General features: G+C 38.1%; 3 protein-coding genes across 7 annotated transcripts in view; 1 reads left to right on the forward strand and 2 right to left on the reverse strand.

Annotated features, from left to right (window-relative positions):
* Window positions 1-1,655: 1,655 nt before the first annotated feature.
* htr3a (5-hydroxytryptamine (serotonin) receptor 3A) lies at window positions 1,656-9,838 on the reverse strand. The gene is made up of 9 exons (XM_079649256.1): window positions 9,691-9,838; window positions 8,785-8,948; window positions 7,998-8,042; window positions 7,547-7,656; window positions 7,285-7,454; window positions 5,459-5,619; window positions 3,447-3,657; window positions 2,581-2,817; window positions 1,656-2,222 (listed from the first exon to the last, which is right to left on the reverse strand). Exons 1-9 carry the CDS (start codon window positions 9,758-9,760, stop codon window positions 1,894-1,896), a joined length of 1,497 nt encoding a protein of 498 aa, XP_079505382.1. The 5' UTR covers window positions 9,761-9,838; the 3' UTR covers window positions 1,656-1,893.
* A 1,286-nt stretch (window positions 9,839-11,124) lies between these two features.
* htr3b (5-hydroxytryptamine (serotonin) receptor 3B) lies at window positions 11,125-21,402 on the reverse strand. Of its 2 annotated transcripts, XM_079651153.1 has the most exons (9): window positions 20,931-21,402; window positions 20,072-20,235; window positions 18,422-18,466; window positions 18,109-18,218; window positions 17,199-17,368; window positions 16,706-16,863; window positions 15,062-15,272; window positions 14,240-14,449; window positions 11,125-12,864 (listed from the first exon to the last, which is right to left on the reverse strand). In XM_079651153.1, exons 1-9 carry the CDS (start codon window positions 20,962-20,964, stop codon window positions 12,599-12,601), a joined length of 1,368 nt encoding a protein of 455 aa, XP_079507279.1. In that variant the 5' UTR covers window positions 20,965-21,402; the 3' UTR covers window positions 11,125-12,598. The 2 variants fall into 2 exon arrangements, with proteins under 2 accessions (XP_079507279.1, XP_079507278.1); XM_079651152.1 differs by lacking the exon at window positions 20,931-21,402 and having other exon boundaries at window positions 20,072-20,771.
* Window positions 21,403-22,563: 1,161 nt separating this feature from the next.
* Window positions 22,564-23,448, forward strand: part of usp28 (ubiquitin specific peptidase 28) — a 48,091-nt gene continuing 47,206 nt past the window's right edge. For 2 of the 4 annotated variants that reach the window (XM_079651144.1, XM_079651145.1), the window contains exon 1: window positions 22,564-22,759. In XM_079651144.1, the coding sequence (XP_079507270.1) occupies window positions 22,715-22,759 (45 nt within the window). In that variant the 5' untranslated portion in view covers window positions 22,564-22,714. The remainder of the gene's footprint in view (window positions 22,760-23,448) is intronic. The other 2 variants (XM_079651146.1, XM_079651147.1) reach the window with 1 other exon arrangement.

Here is a 23,448-nt window from a genome sequence, read left to right on the forward strand (position 1 = left end):
GGAATATAACAACAACTGTTTCTGAAGTGAATTACCTACCCCACCTTTAACTAATACTTCTTCTTAGTGGCACTATCCCAGAGGATCTGTGCAGCTCCTCTCTGATGTTTTTGTGTATGGCGCCATCTGCTGGCTGAATGGTGAATTACAGGAGGAAACTCTTAATCTGCAGTTTTAAATAATAATATATCATAACGTTTTTAAAGTGGCTTCCAAGAGAACAACTTTCTTCCTTGTACTTTGGAAAACACCAGAAGAAATGAAGAATAACATATTCCTATCCTAGTTATAAGAGTAGTAATGATTCAATAAGTGACAACAAATTGGTAAACATATAACTTAAATTACACAAAAACATTTCAGAAACGTTGGAAATGAAATGAAATGATGTGCCGGATTTTTGAAAAGTTACATTTTGATAATGTTGACACTTTATTTGATTTATTGAAATATGATTAAATAGACAATTTCAACTCGTCTCTTGTTGCAACACAGCTGTGTTTAATTACAAGTTATTATACAGATGTTATTACATACAGTGACGCAATACCGTTAAAATGATGTTGATTATCATTCTCCTTACAGGCTTATGATTTACAATATAGTGAAAGGTTATGAAAGCATGAATAATTCATGTTAATATATTTGAAATGTCACATGCAATCAATACATGTAGTGCAAAGAACATATGCATTTGTTGCCTTAATAATATAAAATCAATGTACATACTTATTTTCTATATTCATATAGGTGTTTTACATTGCTTTATTACAACTTTAAGCATTCACATACATCCTGCAGCTGTTTCTTTTCTATATTTTTTATTTAAAGTGTCTCATGAATGTTGGATATCTCCTGGTTTGACAGCTTTTAAAGGCACATATTTTAGAGGCGCTATTTTATATTTGTTTTGATTTGTGTAAATATATCCCAAATCGTTTTCCTCCAAGACACGACCAGAGCAAACATATTTACAGATTGCAACAGCCTTGCATTTTCTTTTCTCAGTTAAATGACATGTATAAGTATGTTGGTACAGTTCATGCTTGGGCAACTTGTTGATATACCTCTAGTCCCAACTACAGGAGCCTCTTCCTGTCCCATCACCATGAGGCTGCCTCTCTGAATCCACAGAGCTGTACAGGCCATGGAGCTGAAACTCTGGCCTTTGGAATTCAACGCTCTTTTGTGTGTGTGTGTGTGTGTGTGTGTGTGTGTGTGTGTGTGTGTGTGTGTGTGTGTGTGTGTGTGTGTGTGTGTGTGTGTGTGTGTGTGTGTGTGTGTGTGTGTGTGTGTGTGTGTGTGTGTGTGTGTGTGTGTGTGTGTGTGTGTGTGTGTGTGTGTGTGTGTGTGTGTGTGTGTGTGTGTGTATTTAAGTACATGTTTCTGGTATCAGTACTTTACTCCACTTCTTATTTTTCTGACAACTTTTTATTTTCTACTTCTTACATGTTGAACCCACATACCTGTACTTTCTACTTCTCTCATTTTCCAAACAGGCTGGTTCCTTTAGTCTGAATGTGTGTTTGGTGGCGTGATCATTATTATTCAGAGTCATTGCGTGCCTATTGATTTGAACACGATCCGTGTATCCATCATTTCCTGGTGTTCTCTAAAGAAGAGGGACCAATGGAAACGTTGTCATGTTGCCGTTGGTCACCATGGAAACATTCATTAGCTAACAATGACATTATTGTTCTATTAATATAAAGGGAGGTCAGGTACTCTTTAAAACAGCTGCTAGTTATCGGTACTTTTTACTTCAGTACATCTCAAAGCCCATACTTCTTTACTTTTACTTGAGTAAAGAAGTTTAGTCAGTACTTCTACTTGTACCAGAGTATTTAAACACGAGTATCTGTACTTCTACTTGAGTAAAGGATGTGTGTACTCTCAGGCCACCTGCCACACGGACCACAGGGTTCCCAGAGTGATGCTGTAGGCCACCACGGCCACCAGGTAGACCCTGAAGAGCAGCACGTCCAGCACGTAGCCCACCTGCAGCCACTCTTTGGCCACCTCCCTGCACCGGTCCCTCTTCTCCAGGAAGTGGCGTATGGCCGTCACCTCCTGAAGGATGTTGTCCATGACGGGCGGGGTGGGGTCTCTGGGGAGGGGGCGGCCGAGGCCCAGCAGCACCCCCTCCAGAGACCCCCCCCCCTCTCTGTCCAGGTGGCTGCGTCTGCGGCCCAGCTCACAGGTGTGGTGCAGAGGGCACTGAGCTGCAGGAGAGGGGCAGGGAGAGGGTGTGTTTAACTTTCACTTATTCATTCAAGTCAACTTTAAAACTGAATATGTTAAGAATACTGAGTGAACAAGATGTTTTGATATATATTTTTTATTTTATAATGTTTACCTTTTACATTTTTGGCATGCCTTACATTTTTATAATTTTAATTTGTTTTTGACTTTTTAACTTATTTGCTTTTTAACTTTTTAATTTGACTTATTTAAATGTTTTAATTTACATATACATTTTTGTATCTACAGTCAGAATATTTTTGAATTTCTTCCCCTGGGTATTTCTAAAATGTATTCTACTTTTGCATAGGTAAACATTCAGAGAGTGCTTTTCCTTACTGGTGCCGTAGCTGCTCTCCTTGTAGAGCTCCAGGTCGGGGGGCTGTGAGGTCAGATTGGAGCAGAGGCGGGGCTTCCTGTGGATGCAGAACAGCACGGGGGCCCGCTCCAGGATCAGGTACTTCAGCCAGGGCGGGACGGGGGGCTGCAGGTCCTGTTTGTGGACCAGACGCACGATCAATACGGTCTCTGTCAGGCTGATCACCAGCAGGGCCATGCACACCACGAAGTACACACCTGGGGAGAGGAGAGGAGGATGCTCTTACAGATATTATTATTAAAGCAGGTAGTTTCATATTATTTAAAAAAAAATCCCAACCTTTAATTTGGCTTCTTTAGAATAAAATCAATTATAATAATATTAATAATTAGAAGGAAAACAATTATTAAGAAAAAATACATTAAGATAAAATACAAATAAATAAACAAATACAAAAAAGTAAATACAAAATTAATTAAATATACAAATATGAAATAAAAAATCAAGATTTTAAATCTAAATCACATTTTCAATTAAATTAAGTTTAAAATTAAATGTATAAAAGTTGTACAATATTTACAAAAATACAATGAAAGGTGTACATTGTAGTGACATATAAAACAATGTGCAATATGTGAAAATTGATATATAGGACTTAATATATATATATACTTTTATATATATATATAACTCATTCTTATTTATTTATTTTAAATCACTAAATGCATCTTCAGTTGGATTATTGGTTTTGATTGTTCATAATTTGTGGCCGGCTGTAAAATGAAGCAAAGTATTTTTGTTATTATTGTTATGAGTGTTATGAACGATAACTGTTGATAAGCTGAAATCCTGTTCTGAATGTATTGTTCATGGATCCCATCATCACCTATGAGCGGGGTTCCTATGGCGGTGGCAGGTAGGGTGTCAGACACGATGATGAGGAACACAGAGTACCCCAGCAGCAGAGTGATCTTAAAGGAAACCCTCTCCCCGCTGTCAGGAGGCAGGTAGAAACCCACGATGTCCATGACCATCAGGAACATACTGGGCAGCAGCAGGTTCACCGTGTAGAACAATGGCCGCCGCCGGATCACCACCTGGGGAAGAAGGGTTAGAGTTATTTCAAAATGTCTGCTGGGGGAAAAAGGCCGGACATGGTTAACTTAGCTCAGCATAAAGACTGGAAACATGGCTCAGCATGTCTTAACACTGTAGATCATTTTAATGTTGTGTTGATTGATGTAATTAATGCACAAAACACTACAATATGTACTTACTCCTGCTACATACTAAACACAATCAATATTCTCATCCCCCTCTCACAAAAAAAGCAATGTTTCCCCAAAAATATACAACTGTTTTGTTCCCAATACTTCCTTTTTTTATTGTTTGCAGGCATTTCATGTATTTAACAGAGGCAGTACCAGATGTAAAACTGGGATCTTGCACTTCATGGTCACCACTTTACACCTTTCAGCGAACAGGTATTCTCAATTTGAGACGTTTTCTCAATATACTGTATTTATAACCCTTGTTCAAAAGTGGAGATTCAAGTAGTTACATTTTGAAGTAAGTAATGTAAGAAAATATTTATTTTGAAATATAAAGTATATATTTTGTAATATTATGGGATGTGAATAATTCAATAAACAGCTAATAGGTTTTATTTTTAACACAGAATACACCTTTAGTTACAATCTCGTTTTTTATTGGTCAACATAAGTGGCGGTAAGAGACGCCTGTTGTGATTGGCTGAAGGTGAGGAAGTAAAACATGTAGGGCGAGTATAGCGCAAACTGGCGAAGGTAAACAAATTGATAATGGAGTAAATAGAGGAGAAATAGGGGCAGTAGAATAATAAACCAACACGCGCTTTAATCCACATAATCTCTTTTAACTAGCCTGAACATAAGTGTTTCCGAAAATTTGAATTATGTGACCAACTGAAATCGCGTAGCAGTTAACGGCTAAGCTAGTTACAGCAACAATGCTAATGGTTAGCTGTTTTTAGCATCGATTAGCATAAAGATTCCTGTTGGGTGGAGCCGTTTGTGACCCGAAAATGCTACTCGATGCCTGAGGGGGAAGATTTCAACTTCCCAACTTTACCTTTAACACGACTGTAAGTCTTTAACTGTATTTACCTTTAGTAGTAGGTACTTGTATTTTACTTGTGTATTTCCACGTAATGCTATTTTATACTTTTAGTCGTCTCAATGTTGGTAGCCAATATTGTACTTTTTTGTTATTCAACTACATTAAACTGGACAGCTTTAGTTACTTTACAAACTGATATTTTTGGCTTATACTGAATATTAATAACATTTAAATAAATGGAGAATGATAGCTTAAGATATGCATACATCAGCATAGCAGTATAACGTTTTCCAGATGTGATGAACATTAATTAATGATCATAATCCAGTCATTTCACTGTATATGACCTGAAATGGGCTATTATGGATAATGAGTACTTTTAGTATTTAAATGTCAACACTTCTTGAGTTTTCATTAAGTGAGATTTTTGTATGAAATACTTTTACCTACAACAGAGTACTTTTACGATTTAGTATTGCCAATGTTATACTCAATTAAATTTGATCTTTTTAAGATGTTGCAAAGACTAAAGATAAGTTATAGGATAAGATAAATTATACATTATTCAATTAAAAAATAAATGACTACATAGGCCTGATCAATATTATTATGAAATTGGTTATGCATAATGACTAGATTTTTTATTTTAATACTTTTATATTTTTTCGCGGAGGACTTTATCTTGTTACGTGTACCTAAGTAAAATATCTGAGTAGTTCATTCATTCCTTTCGTTTGATCGATTGCTGTAAAGATGACGAGTATTTCCTTACACATATCTGTAAATCTTTTGAATACTCACGTGGAACTTCATCTCAGCGTAGTAGTCGTCGTTGTCCACGCTGAAGATCTTGTAGTTGGACAGAATGTGCAGCAGCTCCCACTCTCCCTGGTTCATGAACACACTCTTGTCCTCCCTGAGCTCCTCGGGGCTTCGCATCAGCGTGATGTTGATGTCGTCGACTGCAGATCAAAGTCAAAATCAACTTTATTGTCAATCTTTCAGTTTGCGTGTACAGACAGAGAGATCGAAATTCCGTTTCCCACAAAACAAAAACAAATATATAAAAATATGTATGTATATACTAGGGCTGCACGATATATCGTGTCGTGACGATAATCGCGTTATGGCATGCATTGACATCGCAGGATGTTAAAAAAAAATGTAGGACGTGCGATATTAAGTAGGCAAATTAACTCAAACACGTCATGTTAAAATTCTTTTGCTGCTTGCTACAAAATGAAAACTCGCGCGGCTCTCATGTCAGGGGTACTTGAGTGGGTGACATGCAGGCTCTGCATGCACAGCAAACCACCAATCACAATCATTCTTGATCAGATCACAGCAGGATAACCGAGCTAGCTCAGCTTGTTGCTCTGATAACTTAAGATCCAGAAGTCCGTGACTAAAATCCTTCATCCGGTTAAATATTGTTAAAAAATACCAATTGTATAGCATTAAAGTTCAACAAAGGATGGTCTTTGGACAAAAAAAACTGTCTTCTCTCCAATTCCTGTATTTTTTCATATCGCAATAGGCACTTTCACACCGGAGTACTTTTCCCTTGAATTCTTTGGGTGCTTGAATTTTGACTCGAGCCGTCCCTTATAGATACTGTCTTTTTACGTTAGTGAGCCGGATCATTTGGCTCGGCTCTCTTAAAGCGACGGCTGTTTCGGCTCCCAAACGGCTCTTCATGTTACCACAGTTTACCACGGAGCCTCAGGTTCTCAGCTGCGAGGCTCTGGTGCTCGCAGCTCACGCGCGTGCTCCACCAGCACTGCTCATCGCGTCCAAATCACGCACGTTCCGTGTTGTCCTGTAGCAGGTACCGCCGATGTCGGGGAAACGATCTTCAATACTCCGAAAATAATCCCACCAGACTCTTTGCCCCTCCAACAGAGGGATGTCGTTGTCCTTTTTCTCGATCTTCTCTCTAATTATTAATATTTTTGGACGCCCTCGGCTCGAGTTCAGGGCGTCCCGAGCTGAATAAGGGCGTCAAATGACGGCAAGACGCCTCCCTGGCGGAAACGCTGTGTGAGTCTGTTGCGAACCTTTGTGTGGTCTCAATAGCCATGCAGTAAGCAGTGTGCTATGGCATGGATATTCAAGTGTACTTGAATGGCATCTGTTTGTTTGATTATGCTAAAATATACTTTCCCCAACTATATTTAAGTTCCCTATGAAGAGCCAACCTTCCATTTTGAACATTCCCAGTTTATTCCCATAAATTCCCGTTAATTCCCGTGGAAAGTTTCCATCTTTGAAAATTCCCGGAATTTTGCAACCCTAAATAGAAATCATGACGGAAAAGGAGAGTCATTTTATACTTTTTGTAACAAAGTCGCCACACTAAGAGTACATTTTCTGTTTCTGATAGTTGACTAATGGTTCAGTTTTGAGGAGCATTAATTTCTTCAGTTCTACCTTTTTATATCTGAAATATACTATGGATATTTTGGAGTCACACGCGGATTTAATCTGTATTTATTTCATTGCCACCTAATCCGCCTAAATGAGCTGTGTTCATTTGTTCATTTAGCTAGTACTAGTGATGTTTTTAAACCAAACAAAAGAGCTAAATCCCCCCAAAATGTGTGTTAGTTGAGTGAATAAAGCCTTACTGGTGTGCAGCCAGCTCTGGAAGGTGAGGCTGCATTTCTGCACATCGAAAGGGAAGTTGTAGATGTTGAGCGTGCAGGCCGTCACCACCTGGATGGGCTTGTAGTTTCGCACCAGTCCATCGTGGGTCACATAGACGTACGGTATGTCCGGAGACTTCCCCACATCCACACTGTCGGATAGAGGCAAAATATTGATATAATCCAAAGACAGACTCTCTGAGAATAACTATTTAAGTGACAGAAAATGGGGTGTTTCTCTTACAACTCATTGATGAGGATGTCCGGCACCCACACGTTAGCCGTAGGTAAAGAAACCTGTTTCACTTCATCAAAATCCTCCGGGTTCCAAACCAGGAATTCATCTGTCCATGACTAAGATATGAAAGAAAGGAAGAGGCTAAATTACTATATACTAAATATAGATGAGGGCTTTTTGCACAGGGTTTAAATACATTATAAATGTTAAAGTAACAGAAGATACATGTTAAACGTATGCATTCGTTCTGAAAGACATAAGGATTAGAGGTAAAAGATAACACACAATGTGTCAGATTACTAAATTATCTTTCCTAGTAATCATAACAAATTGCTTTAATGGATCCGGTATTTGATCGTGAAAAGTTGCAGTAGCTTCCTCCCAGATGGAGCGTCTTTAGGACAAATCACAGTTCATGTTGTGATTTGTCATTTTTAGAAACTAAATGTAGTCTTACCTGCCTGTACCACACATACGTTGTCAAAACCTGGTTCTTCTCGTCCTGTAATTGAATCGAAATCTTCAATTAGAGACAGATTTGTTATATATATTTTATTTGAATATATGTTTACTCTATACTCTACTCTATTTTTTTGTATTAGTCAATTTATAAGCATGTTGGAAACAAACAAACAATAATAATAATAATAATAATTATAACAAAGAGAAGCAACATTTTAAAAAAAGTTCAAGGTATAAACAAATAAATTCTCAAATAGTTTCCGTCATGTTCAAAAGGGGCAAGAAGAAGCTTAAAAGCGTTTCTGGTCCGACCCCCTCTAGCGTGCATTGTTCATGAAAATTACATATATTATAATTTCATTTAATTTCAAACCTTTATTTAACCAGATTGGTCCCATTGAGATCATAGCTCTCTTTTTCAAGGGAGACCTGCATAATAATGTACCGTTCTGGATGTATGTAATTAGGGCTGCTCGATTATTGCAAAAATCTCAATTATTTAGGTCAATAATTGATATCACGATTATTAAAAACGATTATCCATTTACTAAATCCATTTATTAAAAAAAAAAAAATGTGAACAGTATGTTTTTAGCAGTTGATTACCCTGAGCTCTAAGCATAATTCAACTGACAAACCAATACAATTAAATAAATTAATACAAATAAATAAATAATCGTTTTATTTTCATTTTTGTTGCAAGCCAAAATCGTAATTGCGATTAAAATACGATGAATTGAGCAGCCCTTTGTGTAATAGTTTATTTGTTGACTATGACTCACCACATTGAGGATGGAGTACACCATGAGGTCGATGGCCACGATGGTGGACGTCCTCCAGTCCTTCACCGGTCTCACTCCCTTCTTATAGCCGGCACTCAGAAACTCAGAGAGACGCACCAAGGTGGCGTTAGCAAACCTCCCTGTGCTGCCGCCCGGCTTCTTCACTGAAATGTATCAAGTATTCATCTTTTATATGAGCTGACGCTGGGACTGCATAAAAAAAATCTGAAGTTAATTTAAACGTTATAGAATGACATTGTTTCTAAAGCTAATCTACTTTTTTAGAATAAGATCTGCCTGATTTCAATGTAAATAGTGTTTAAATAAATTGCAAATAAACCATTTTGTTTGAAATTAGAAATCTGTTGAATATATTGAATAATTCAGATACAAATTAAAACCAAATACAGTTTAAAATTAAATATATTTAGTAGCAGATTCCGGCTATTATAAGCAATATGACTTATAAATAATGTATTAAGATATGGTAAATGGTATTTATTTAGTGCAATAATAATAAATAGGCAATAATTTTGGGTTAATAAAATCAAATATGTACCCAAGTATGCATAATGGTAAAAAAAAAAAACAATTAAATAAGTAGCAGCATTATAAAATAAACAAACTAGCTGCCAAATCATAATAATAATAATAATAATAATAATAATAATAATAATAACAACTTAGATTTAAATAGCGCTTTACCTACAAATAATGATAATAAATAATACAAAATATATATTGCACTTAAGCATATTTAGAGCACATCAGTCAGCAGTCAATTCCATTTTATTTTGGTACTTCCTTGGTACCGCCATTCTCTACATTCCTGCTAATTATCAATATACTACAGTTACATATTTAAAGCCACTAAATGTAGTTTAGTTTAAAGAGAATCTGCTGTACCTGTGCAGGCTCTGGTCGCTCCTTGAATAAAGAGTAAAATGAGTGCGGTCCACGCTGATGAGGCTCTCATGGTGCCGCTTCACCTGGAAGTCTTCCTGCCGCTCTGATGAAAAGGCCTCGGGACGCCTCACTCACATATCCTCCGTATCCCTCCACCAAATCCATCACTACACCCTCCTGCACTATGAAAACCTTGTTAGTGTCATCGCAGTCTGACGCCACTCCTCCTCCCGTTCAATAAAGATCTGCCAGATAAGTGGAGCTAAGAGAGTGCAGAAATTAAAACTAGTAAAGTGGGTACTATGTCATGTCTGAGTAATCGTTTAATTAAGTAGTGCGTCAACATCAGACCACTGGAGTAATTAAGAGACTGTTAGACAAGACTGTTAACTCACTTACTGGCGCTTAAGTTTCACAGTTAGGGCTTCACAATGAATTAATACCTTATTAAAATATGGACTTTGGCAATTTCCAAATCATTGTAAGGCGATTTCTTTCTCTATTTATTGTTCAAATATTCTTTTTTTGCTCCTTTTTTTACGACATATTCCTCTTAATGTGTTTATGTATGCCTCATGCACAACAACAAAACAAATTCCTCATATGTGTAAACCTACTTGGCAATAAGCCGATTGTGAATCTGATTTTAAAGCAAAATATGCGGTAAAATACCATTCGAAAGAAGTATCGCGGCTCGGCCTACACAAGGTTTATGCCTCTGAATGATCATTTATGAACTGAAACATCACATAAAATAACCGGCAATCTTTCCTAGTTTATTGTCCAGTTCCGTCCCAAATCGCATAAAACTCAATAGGCGCTTTCACACCAAGTACTTTGCCGTACTTAGTTCATCAGAACTCTTTAGTTCTGATGAACTAAGAGCAGATCGCGTTCACACCCCGGAATAAGTCCCTGGGGGAGAATTAGGCAAATGAAGCCGCTGACGTCACTTCTTCTTCTTCTGCTTTGGGTTTACTGGCGGGCCGCAAACCACTTCACTGTGTGTACTGCCGCCCAAAGTCCCCGGCCGGAAGTCCCCGGAGTTAGGGACTGGCTTCAGTAGAAGCTGCTGGGATTTTCCTGAAGAGTAAATCGCCAGAATGCCGACACCTCCTCATCTCCACTGTATTTTTTTTGTGTTGCCATAAGTCTTTCTCCGTTGGTGCGCTGGGCTAATGCTAATAATGCTAATGCCAGCAAATACAATGGCGGCTTCACAAAACTTTTTTTACGGGGGCGTAGTTTGCAATCCGCCCAGCCAATCAGAAATGGGAACCTTTTTCTCCCAGGAAAGTACCTGCTCTCTAGCAGGGACTAAAAAGGGGGTGGAAAGGTTCTCATTATCTAAGTTCTAATTCTGGATGTTTTTGGTGTGAAGTGAACGCACATTTTCGGAAATATTTCGGAACTATACTGGGAAAAGTACTCCGGTGTGAAAGCGCCTAATGACACATTTCTAAGCATCAAATAGAAATGTGGTTTGGATTTTCACACAGATATATTAGGTGGTTTACTTGTTGAGCTCTTAAACTGCTTCCCACTATTCAAAAATAACAGATGTGAATGTGCATAGACTGATTTCTCATGTCTTCCGTGTAATTCAGAATAAATAATAGGCTGGTTCCTGGTTGATTTGTCTTCATGAGACTTTTATTTTCACTTTTCTCATTTACTATATTGACAAAAGATTCATTTTAAAGGCTTATCTTTTCAAGCATTGATCGAGTCTGTCCACAAAGTGGAAGCACAAAGGGATTAGAAACTTCATACAGACTGTAACAAAGCACTTTATCTCCAGCTCTGGTTGCATAACATCATGAAACCAGATCCACTGGAAGAAGACATTCTCAGATATGTGTAAATTGTGTTAATATGGATCTTTCCAGTATATCAAGTTCTCCATGACACACATTTGATATTCTAGTCAGGATATCAGGAAACCACCAGGGAAAAGAGGCAACGCAGCGGAGCTCTGAAGGCTTTTATTGATCTGTTTTCTGGCAACTGGATTGGAGATTAAAGTATGAATACAATAGCATAACATCACACTGAGGATTATCTGCTTTATTACACATTATCTTTGAGTGAATCTTCACTGTCGGGAATACATAACAGACGCGATAGCCATGTCTTTCTCAGACTATGATGTTGCTTTACAGTGGCAGTGCAATATCTGGATGTTAGGCAAACTGAATATTTAAACAATAGTACGAGTTTAACACAAATTCAATTTAATTCTACTCGTTTGTTTTAAATGATTTGTATAGTTTAGCGATAGATGGGGGAAGAAACATGATCAGATTTAAAACTTTAAAGCCATTTAACCAAAACAAAGGCAAACGGTTACATTTTTTCCCAAATTGTTTGTTTCTCTGTTTGGTAATATTCAATACGAAGTTGAAAAACATGGCATAACGTAAAAATAAAGGTATGTAATATATTGGTTAACAACAATGCAACTGTATAGAGTGTTTCCTATTCTATTTAATACGGCCTTATTACTTTTGTGGAAGGGAAATTAAATAGCAACAGTCTTTGTATACATGTGAAATGGGACACCCCAATTAGCCATGTGAAGCTTTACAATAAAAGCCCAGACACTAAAGAGAACATATTTAAAATATATCTTACTAACACTTCTAGAGTTGGAGAGAGTTTGTATTATAAAGAAACCTAATAAGCTTAAAAAAAAACTAACACTAATCAAATAGGCTAAAACAAACCTAACCCTTACTACGAAATGCTCCCAAAACATTGTCAATCAGTCAAATCAATGGTATAAAATAGGTAAGAGATGAACACATCTATACCGTATGACAAAGGGAAAACCATGGTACAAATCCAATGAGTTTCAGAGTAAAGGAACATGTTCACATCACAAGCAAGGGGCTTCACAAACAAAAAGTCAGGCGAAGCTCCAGCTGGCCCAGAGCATCAGCAGCGTCCCGGCGTACGAGATCAGGACTACGAGGTAGAAGCGAAACAGGAAGCCGTCGAGTTTTGAACACAGAGCCAGCCAATCAGCATGAGCCGAAGACTCGCTGTCCTCCTGAGATAACGCCAGGCGAAGAGTCACCAACTCCTGCAGGAGCCAGTCCATACCAGAGGGAGACTCCTGGATCTCATTCAGCGAGAGCAGGTCCTCCTCCAGAGAGGCATCCATATCATACTCTAAAGAGAAGATCAAGGAGTCTGGGTTATAATGTGACAGTTAATCAGAGAGGGCATAAGTACACACATCCTTTACTCAAGTAGAAGTACAGATACTCGTGTTTAAAAATACTCTGGTGAAAGTAGAAGTACTGACTAAACTTCTTTACTCAAGTCAAAGTAAAGAAGTATGGGCTTTGAAATGTACTTAAAGGTGACCGATCATGCAAAAGGCACTCTTGTACGTCTTTTCTACATGAACATGTGTCCCCGGTGTTCCAGGGAACTCACCAAGTGTCAGAAAACACAACCCTCTCTCTTTCCCTCCATACCCAAATCTCTTAAAAAGGGGCTGCAACGGATCTGATACAGACTGATCCAGATTTGAACACTTCTATGACGTCACAGAATTGGCGCTACGGCTATTGGGCCAACTCCACCAATCAGGAGGAGACAGCCACGGACATTGCCGTTGGAAAGCGCTGGAGACGCTGTAGTACATATGCCAGGCCTGTAGATGGTGCTGTTCTCACAGAATCAGCCCATGATGCAAAGACTGTGTTAAATTGAGCGAAATGAGGAATGGCTAAAATGCATGATCTGTTTGGTATTTTGAAAAATAAAAAGTATAAATATGTCTTATATAGGTATGGTCCTACACCATATTATTCAAATTTGCATGATAGGTCCACTTTAAGTAAAAAGTACCCATAACTAGCAGCTGTTTTAAAGAGTACCTGACCTCCCTTTATATTAATAGAACAATCATGTCATTGTTAGCTAATGAATGTTTCCATGCTGAACAACGGCAACATGACAACGTTTCCATTGGTCCCTCTTCTTTAGAGAAGACCAGGAAATGATGGATACACGGATCGTGTTCAAATCAATAGGCACGCAATGACTCTAAATAATAATGATCACGCCACCAAAGACACATTCAGACTAAAGGAACCAGCCTGTTTGGAAAATGAGAGAAGTAGAAAGTACAGGTATTTGTGTTCAACATGTAAGAAGTAGAAAGTACAGGTATTTGCGTTCAACATGTAAGAAGTAGAAAGTACAGGTATTTGAGTTCAACATGTAAGAAGTAGAAAGTACAGGTATTTGAGTTCAACATGTAAGAAGTAGAAAGTACAGGTATTTGTGTTCAAAATGTAAGAAGTAGAAAGTACAGGTATCTGTGTTCAAAATGTAAGAAGTCAAAGTAAAAAGTTGTCAGAAAATAAGTCGTGGAGTAAAGTACTGATCCCAGAACAATGTACTTAAGTACAGTAACAAAGTATTTGTACTCTACTACTTCCCAGAGCATTTTTAAACATGAGTATCTGTACTAATACTGGAGTAAAGGATTTGTGTACTTTTGCCATCTCTGGCCCTCCAGCTTGAAGCTCACCTGCGGACAGGTTGATGTGGTCGAGGGTCCTGGTGGAGGTCAAAGTGCTCTCCGGGAGCCCGTGCCCCACAGATCCGTATTTGTCGAGTAGGCAGGCGGACACGGACATGTGCCGAACCTCCGCCTCGCTGTGGTGCAGCAGCTTCACCACCAGGATGGACTTAGTGAGGCTCAGCATCAACATGGCCATAGACACCGCGAAGAACACGCCTGAGGAGAAAACACGAGACAATAACCAGAGCGATGGATTATTCATCTCCAGAATTTAGATCAGATGTGCTTTACTGATCTGAGGTTTGGAAATCATATATTCACAATGACAACAAAACTGAAGCAAATGCTAAATAATTCGGCCTAAAACAAAGCAAAGTTTAAAGAATTTAAAAAGTGTATATATACGTATAAATAATTCACTATATTTAGAAACTCATAGGATAGTTTTCTTTAGTTTTATTACTGAAACCACTAGTTTTCTGCATTTCAATATAAAAGTTGTAGTTGTTACCTTGATAACTTTTCACTGACAGTAACTGACTGACAAATTAACAATTGACTGAATGTTTTCAGTTCAATTTGACCCGTTTCCTAATTATTTGATGTCGAGATAAAGAGTTATTTTATTCAAATTTATAGCATAGCAATTTTTGTAGAATTATTCAAAATGTTTGGCTTTTTTTAAACTCAGAAATTAGTTTTTTTTTAAACTCAAAAGGTGCTACACAGAGTTGGGTAATTATGTATACTATATGCTTTAAAAACAACCCTGAGGACCAAAGTTGCACAGTTGATAGGAATAAAACCCAAGGGTTAATAAATACGGACCAATGAGCGGCGTCCTGAGCGCGGTGTGGGGCAGCTCGTCCGTCAGGTTGACTCTGAACACGGTGTATCCCAACAGGATGCTGATCTTAAACACGATGCGGGTCCCGCTGTCCAGAGGCAGAGAGAAGCTCGTCACGTCCACCAGCATCAGGAAGATACTGGGGATCAGCAGGCCCACCACGTACAGCAGGGGGCGCCGCCGGATCAGGACCTGAGGGGAGGGGGGGAATAAGGAACACAGAAATGAGAGATTGGGAATGAATATATATATCTTTTTTACATAGGTGAAATAATTAGAAATATTTAACTAAGAACAAATTAAGAAAAAATCATTTAAAGAAAAATAAATAATTGAAGAAATTAAAAACAAAAGGTTAAACATATAGAAATATGTATAATTTATGTAAAAAATAATTAAGAACACTTTTAAAGAAGATATAAGAAATAATGAATACAGAAAAAATAAAAAGGAATAATTGAAAAAATGATAACGTTAATATTTATTTAATAAATAAATTAACAAAGAAATAAATGAATAAAATAACAATAAAGGGAAAATCAAAAAAGGAAGTGAGATTTGGAATATCAGACTTTTTACTAGCAGTGGAGTATTTTGTATTTTGACATGTATCTGTACATATACTGAAGCACACGCTCTGAACCTTCTTCCATTAGCAGAAAGCCTTTCGCTCTCTGAGCTGCATGAATAGCTGCCTGCTCTCCACCTGCACTAACAAGCAGTCCATTGATCAGGAGCCACTGAGACAGTCTCATTATACCCCCCCCCCCACCCCCACGTCTATCAGCCTCCCTCTTTATCTGTCTCTTTACTTGCCAGAAACAGCCCCCCCCCCCCCGTCATCTGGCGTTAGCTCACTATCCTGATCCATGAAGGCCAATTGCTTTACACTTTACTGCTAACCCTCAGAGGGCAACAGTTAAAAGCGCGCCATCGATAAGCAATCACTGCAACGTGCTCACTGGTCACAGGGTGTAACAAACAGAGAGCTGCAGGAATGAGTTAGCAGCACTTCCTGTTCCTCCGTCTGGAAGTCAAAGGTCCCCTGTTATACTGTGGTGTAAAATAAATGTCATGTCAAAATCAGTGTAGAAACCATGAAGGCTTTTCACTTTTTGAAAGGAAGGAAAAAACTAAGAAAGCTAAGAGTGACTCAGTTATGAGTCCTACAACCCAGGAATGAGTGAGCATTTTAGCACTTCCTGTTCCCTCTTCTGGAAGTCAATGGTTTTTTGAATGTGTTTTTTGTTGTTAACCTGAAACAAGGTCTGTTGAAAAATGGCGCCGATGATGATGCTGCCTTTGGCTCGTCTCCAACTCTGCCTTTTTCTCGTATTATTTCAGTGTTTGTTTCTATTTTATTTTATTTACTTGCACTATTTTACCTGTTTTATTGTGTTCCCTGTTGGAGGAGCCTGGTACCTAAGATTTGCATTGACTTATCTACACTGTAGCTATGTACAAATGACAATAAAACAAATAAAAAGCCTAGATTTTCTGTTCAAAAAAAGTCAGTACTGTAAATACCCCACTGGTAGATTCCAAAAAGGCGGTTGCTAACAAGTGTCTAAATGAGACGACTAAACGTCATCACGCCCAACGTTACATATAAGGACAACGCGTACGTTGAACTGGAGTTGGGCGTAGTCGGTGTCGTCCTGGTGGATCAGCCAATAGCTGGAGGGGATGGACAACAGTTCCCATTCTCCATCATTCATGAACTTCCTCTTGTCGTTAGCGATGGCCTCGGCGCTCCTCCACAGAGCCAGGTCTATTTCCTTCACTGTCAGAGAGAGAGAGAGAGAGAGAGAGATATGTATACACATGCCACAACCTGAGGGACAGTGAATGAGACTCACACACACACACACACACACACACACACACACACACACACACACACACACACACACACGTTGAAATGTAATTGTATCACTGTATATATATATCATCAATAATATGTAAACATTTGAAATGTATGTTAATGTTGTTAATTATTTTGTATTGTGATGCTTTGGCAACATTGTTTAATTTGACTTTCATGCCAATAAAGCCCCATTGAATTGAATGACAATTCTCCTCCGCAAAGATGTTTATTCATGTATCTCAGAAACTGACCTGAGTGCAGCCAGCTACGGAAAGTCAGGCTGCAGTTCTGCTTGTCGAAGGGGAAGGCGTACATCTCCAAACTGCAGGCCAGAACCACCTGCATGGGCCGGTAGTTCTTCACCATCCCTGACGAGTTCACGTACACGTAGGGGATCGTGAGGGGCTTCCCCTCGTCCACACTGAGGACACAGGAAGGAGAGGCGAGGAGAATCAGACAAGGGTTGGGAAAATAGTTAATATACGCTTCCAATCTGAGAGTCCACATGATAACAAAGGTATCCCAACTGTAGCTGTGAACATGACAGGATGTGTGATTACCTAGAAGAGCATCAGGACTGTTTGAGGCATATGATAGCTATGTGATTAACATGATGATTCAGCCTCTATGGAGAGACATATGACAAGCATGCTCATTTCTGACGTGGAGCTAATCTGAAGTAAACATTGAATACTGCTTTCTATCCCTCCATCTTGTGACTGTGGAACTCCCTCTCTTGGATATCAGCATGTGAAGGACACTGTTCAGGAACTAGTTGATGCTCTGTATGTGATGACTACTTCCATTCTGGAGAGGATCACAGATACATGGATCCTGAGATTCAAGCTCAAGCCGGAGACGAGTGATACTTTTCTAACAGAATATAAGAAGTACTTTATTTGGGAAATTATTTTGTTAAGAAATGGCGTTGTACAATACAAATATAAAGACTAGAAATAAACAAGAAAGTAGAAAATATACATGTTGAATTACAAAATGTACAGTAACAAATATAAAGCAAGTTATTATATATACATAAGTATGTGAGGCATGGAATATTAAATGTTAAACTGAATATATAAATGTAAAATGTACGTAATGAGTAGAAGAAGTTGAATACTGAAGGAAACTGTAAAATGAGAACTAATTGTAATTTCTTACAATTCACTAATGATGACGTCAGGTGTCCAGATGGCGTCAGAGGACAGAGAGATTTCATTAATACCATCAAACTCCTCCGGGTCCCAAACCAGGAACTCATCCGTCCAGATCTGAACAATTATATAATTTATGGATTAGCAAACATTTAAAAACACCATCAAGTCCTAAACAATAAACTGGATGTAATTGATCAAGTGTAATCCAATCTTTAAATCAATCAATCAATGTTTATTTATATAGTTTCTTTTCTATAATATGGATTTTATGAAGGAGAAAAGTGTTTGTTACACAAGAAACAAAAATAAACGTGTACCTGTCTGTACCAAATACTGGTGGTTATGCTCTGCGTCTTTCCATCCTGCGGGGAAACGAGAAAGTTGTAGCCAATACATTCATGTATGTTAAAGGGGACCTATCATGCAACATGCACTTTTTGATGTCTTTTCTACATCAACATGTGTCCCCGGTGTGTCGGGGAACTCACGCAGCGTCAGAAAATAAAACTCTCTCTTTTCCCCCGTACCCAAATCTCTAAAAACGGGGGGGAACAACAGAGTTGATCCAGATTCGCGTCCGATATGACGTAATATCTGAAATGTGGACCCACGGTCCTATCAGAAACGTTGCTATCAGAAACAATGCCCGACTGTTTTGGACGTAATATGGTCGGTGTTTACATTAGCATCGCTAACACTCAGAGCTAACCTGTACTGGAGAGCATGTGTGTGAAGAAGCAGGAAGTAAAAAGGAACTCACCTTGTGGTATAACCGGCAAGAGAGAAAGCCTTTGAGCTCCATACTGTTTCAGAGAGAATCCTTGATAATCCATGATATGGCGTTTCATCACCGCAGTATTTAGTTTAGACCAGGGGTCGGCAACCTCTGGCACGCTGCACCGTAACCGTAACCAGTGGCACACTAGGAATAAGTGGAATAAGTGTGCAAAATATTTAAATTGTATTTTCGGATCCTGAACGAGACCGTCGCCAGAGCGCGTCTCCCCCTTACCTGCAGAAAAAAGCCATGCACGTAACGCAGCCCTGCTCTCTTTAACTCCAGGTGACTTTCTGCCGCTTTCCTCCGTGGTGCAGTGCTGATCGTTTCACCACGGAGGAAAGCACTTCACTAATTGCAGTACCCATAAGGAGCTGTACAAATGCTGCAGTTTTTACATGGCTGTGTCTTTAGTTGAAAGCACAGCGGAGATCTGCTCATCTCTCATCGAAATAATATGCTACACAGGGGCGGACTGGCCATCTGTTGATGTAGAAGAGACATGAAGAAGAGGGGACACATGTTGATGTAGAAGAGACATGAAGAAGAGGGGACACATGTTGATGTAGAAGAGACATGAAGAAGAGGGGACACATGTTGATGTAGAAGAGACATGGAGAAGAGGGGACACATGTTGATGTAGAAGAGACATGGAGAAGAGGGGACACATGTTGATGTAGAAGAGACATGAAGAAGAGGGGACACATGTTGATGTAGAAGAGACATGAAGAAGAGGGGACACATGTTGATGTAGAAGAGACATGGAGAAGAGGGGACACATGTTGATGTAGAAGAGACATGAAGAAGAGGGGACACATGTTGATGTAGAAGAGACATGGAGAAGAGGGGACACATGTTGATGTAGAAGAGACATGGAGAAGAGGGGACACATGTTGATGTAGAAGAGACATGAAGAAGAGGGGACACATGTTGATGTAGAAGAGACATGAAGAAGAGGGGACACATGTTGATGTAGAAGAGACATGGAGAAGAGGGGACACATGTTGATGTAGAAGAGACATGAAGAAGAGGGGACACATGTTGATGTAGAAGAGACATGAAGAAGAGGGGACACATGTTGATGTAGAAGAGACATGAAGAAGAGGGGACACATGTTGATGTATAAAAGACATGAAGAAGTGCATTTTGCATAATAGATGACCTTTTAAGTTTGTTGTGTTTTCCTCACCACTTCCAGCACGGACTGCAGCAGCAGGTCGATGTACACGGTGGTGATGCTCGTCCAGTTGTTCACGGGTCGGACCCCACAGTCATATTTCCTGAGGAGGGTCCGGGTCAGCTGGTTCAGAGCCGACCTCTTGGGCTTCTCTGGGATCCCCTCAGCCAGAGGAGCTGGGGAACACAAAACAAAGACACAGTAAAAACTGAGCAAAGTGTGTACAGAGGTACCTTTTAGTAAAGTATAATCACTACAGTGTAGAAATACAGTAATAGTCCTGCATTCAAAAAAACTAAATGGCATCAAAATGTAGTTAAAGTATCAAAACTAAAAGTACTTATTGTGCAGAATGGCCCATTTCAGAATCACGTATACACAGTTATTATATTAACCAAATACCTTGACCTCGGTGCAGATTTGGCTCGATGCTTTCACAATGTTTACACAATGATATGTTGATTAATAATCATCATTCATTTGGTTTTAATGGCTAAGCAGAAGTGGACAAAAGTAATCAGGAAGTACTAATATCACATTCTATACAGAAATGTTATCAGCTAAATGCACTCAAGTATCAACAGTAAAAGTACTCAAGTGTTTTATCATTATAGAATATTATATTATTCAGTTGTTATCATGATAAAATACATATAAGTGTTTTTTAATGTTGAAATGTGTCAATAAGTGACACGTTTTGTAGAAGTACCGAGTACATATTTTTGTAAAATGTAGACAAGAGCCTTATACAATGTAGATATGCACAACAACCTAAGACAATAGCCAGATATTACGATATAGATTAAATATCTGATCGTTTCCCAGCCTGACCTGCAGATAATTCTTAGAGTAAGAAATTAAATTGTCTTACCTGAGAACAGCAGTGTGAGCCAAATGAGAAACATGACGGTAAAAAAAAGATCCAGAATTCACTTGAATTTCTGCTGGTTTGTTGACACAAAAATATCCACAATTTGAAGAGTTGCGTACGCTGTGTAGGGAAACAACAATGAAGGGCAGTGCAGACATTTTGGTTTCACTGATATCGATTTTCCCTGGCTGGGTAAGGTGATCCATCCCATAATGACTCCCTGAAGGTGTAGCTGCATTACAGAGGAGCATTTCAACTTCACTCTGTTATTGTAAAGGTGTTTCAACAAATAGAGGATACTGTCTAAACTTACGCAAATTACGCAATTCAGCATTAATACCTTTTATTTATCATTGTGGATTGTGAGTGTTATTTTATTTGCCAGTGACAAATTCCATTATATTTACATTTAATGGACAATAAAGTATTTCTAATCTGAATCTATTGTCTATTATAATTGTATGTGTATTTATTCTATTCTATTTGACTTTTACTGGACATTTTAATTCAACTTCTTATGTTTATATACATATTTCGATTTGATTTGTTATTGCACAATCTTAATTTAACGTAGTTCTTAAAAAAATATGCATTTTTCTGTCTTTTATTTCATTTGAAAGACATGAAAGTACATTTGAACCCATAAGGACCCACCGATACACGGGTGTCACATGAACTTTAAATGTTCTGGAAAGTCCCTCTGACACACACTGAACAGTCTGCTGGGTCCTAGTCCAGGTCTTGTGATTTTGTGTTCCCATAACAACATTTCCAAGATGTCCATGTGCCATACGCATGTGACATAACTAGCTACATTTCAAAGCTTCTTTTGTTGTTGCTAAAGGTCAAATTCAAGCCATTTAAGAATTAAAATGCTTACATAACATGACCTTTATTACATTTAACCTGTTGTGGAAACATTTATTGATCCAATTGATATGAAAAAAATTAGATAAATATCGCTGTGACACTGATGTCACATCGGGACTTTAACCCTAAACGTTCACAGTAAACCCGGAGTGACATATATGCACAATTCAAAATATTTTTATGATCTGCTCAGTTAATTTAGCTGATTCAATTATTTTGAGTTAATATGTTCTTATTCTTCAATTCAAAGAATGTTCAAACTAATTTAAACCAAAAAATCATACTCATTAATTAAGTTAAAAATAAGAGTTATTTTACCATTAAAGCCCAATGTGACATTTGGGTTGGACATTTCAGATATTTCACACGAGGGGGTTTCTTGTCAGAAATGTGTTCTAGGTGGTCTATTTAGTCTAAATTATGTTCCCCTTAATTTCCCCAAATGTAGAAATGGGTCCGGGTTCTTATGGGTTAAATTTGACAAAGTGTGTTTTTTTTCTCCAAATCATATATTGTAAGTTATTAAAGCTGTAAGTGAATATAGTGATTAACACGTTTTTTAAGTATTATAAAGTGGTAGTACTAGTACAATACTTGAGTAATTGTACTTCCAACATCGATTAAAATACTTTTATACAAAGACATTTGTGTTGCATAATATCTTTGTTAGAGCTCTTCTCTATAAATACATTATTTCCAAACCGGAAGTCTTGTGTCACATTCAAATCTGTTCTGTCACGTCCGTCGCGACCGTTTCGTGCACGCGCGTGCTTTGACAGGTGAGCGCGCGCAGCTGGCCGGTTGCTCTCGCGGACTGACAGATGGAGTGGTTGCTGTGACTTGCGCTCGGACTCAAAGCAAAGACATTTTTTTTATTGAAAAACAGGAGGAAATCAGTTTGAATTTAATCTGCAATGAGAGGGGAACAAATCGAGACTGGAGAGAACTCAACAAACTCGGTGAGGATGAAGGAACTAACGTTACAATATAACACGAGGAACTAACGTGAACACTAACCCCCGTCCACACCACAGACTGTATAACTAACGGTCCAAACCTGTACTAAAAACCCTCAAACCCTCTTTTAACATCATTTAATAAAACACAAACATTTCAAACATCATAATATTTAGACAGTGGTGGAATCTTACTAAGTAGATTCAGTCGAGTTTTCCATTTTCTCATTTAAAATGTTCAATTTAGGACTTGTACATGTCATGGAGTATTTTTAAGACTGTAGTATTAGTACTTGTTTAATGCTCAATATATTAAAGCTTATTTTTGTAGCTTCTAAACTAGGGTCTAAATCCTGTAGGCTTAACTAAAATGCCCACTTTTAAAGTTATGTTCAAAATTATTTTATATTCACACTACTAAAAAACACCTTTAAACATTATCATAATATTGTACTTTATTTAATATTCATTACAACATGTATTTAATATGCCTAAACCTTGCAACTAATATACATGTGCTCCTATATGTGCACATTATCCAAATATATCATATTATGCATTTATGTATTTTACTTTAACATTGTTTATGTGAATTGACTGAAAACTCATTCACTTTCTTCATCTTTTCACTTTCTGGTTTGATGATTGAACTGTGAGAATAACATGTAATATAAATCTAAAATCAAATCCTA

The sequence above is a fragment of the Notothenia rossii genome (genome assembly GCF_949606895.1).
Source record: "Notothenia rossii genome assembly, chromosome: 9".
Taxonomy (NCBI): domain Eukaryota; kingdom Metazoa; phylum Chordata; class Actinopteri; order Perciformes; family Nototheniidae; genus Notothenia; species Notothenia rossii.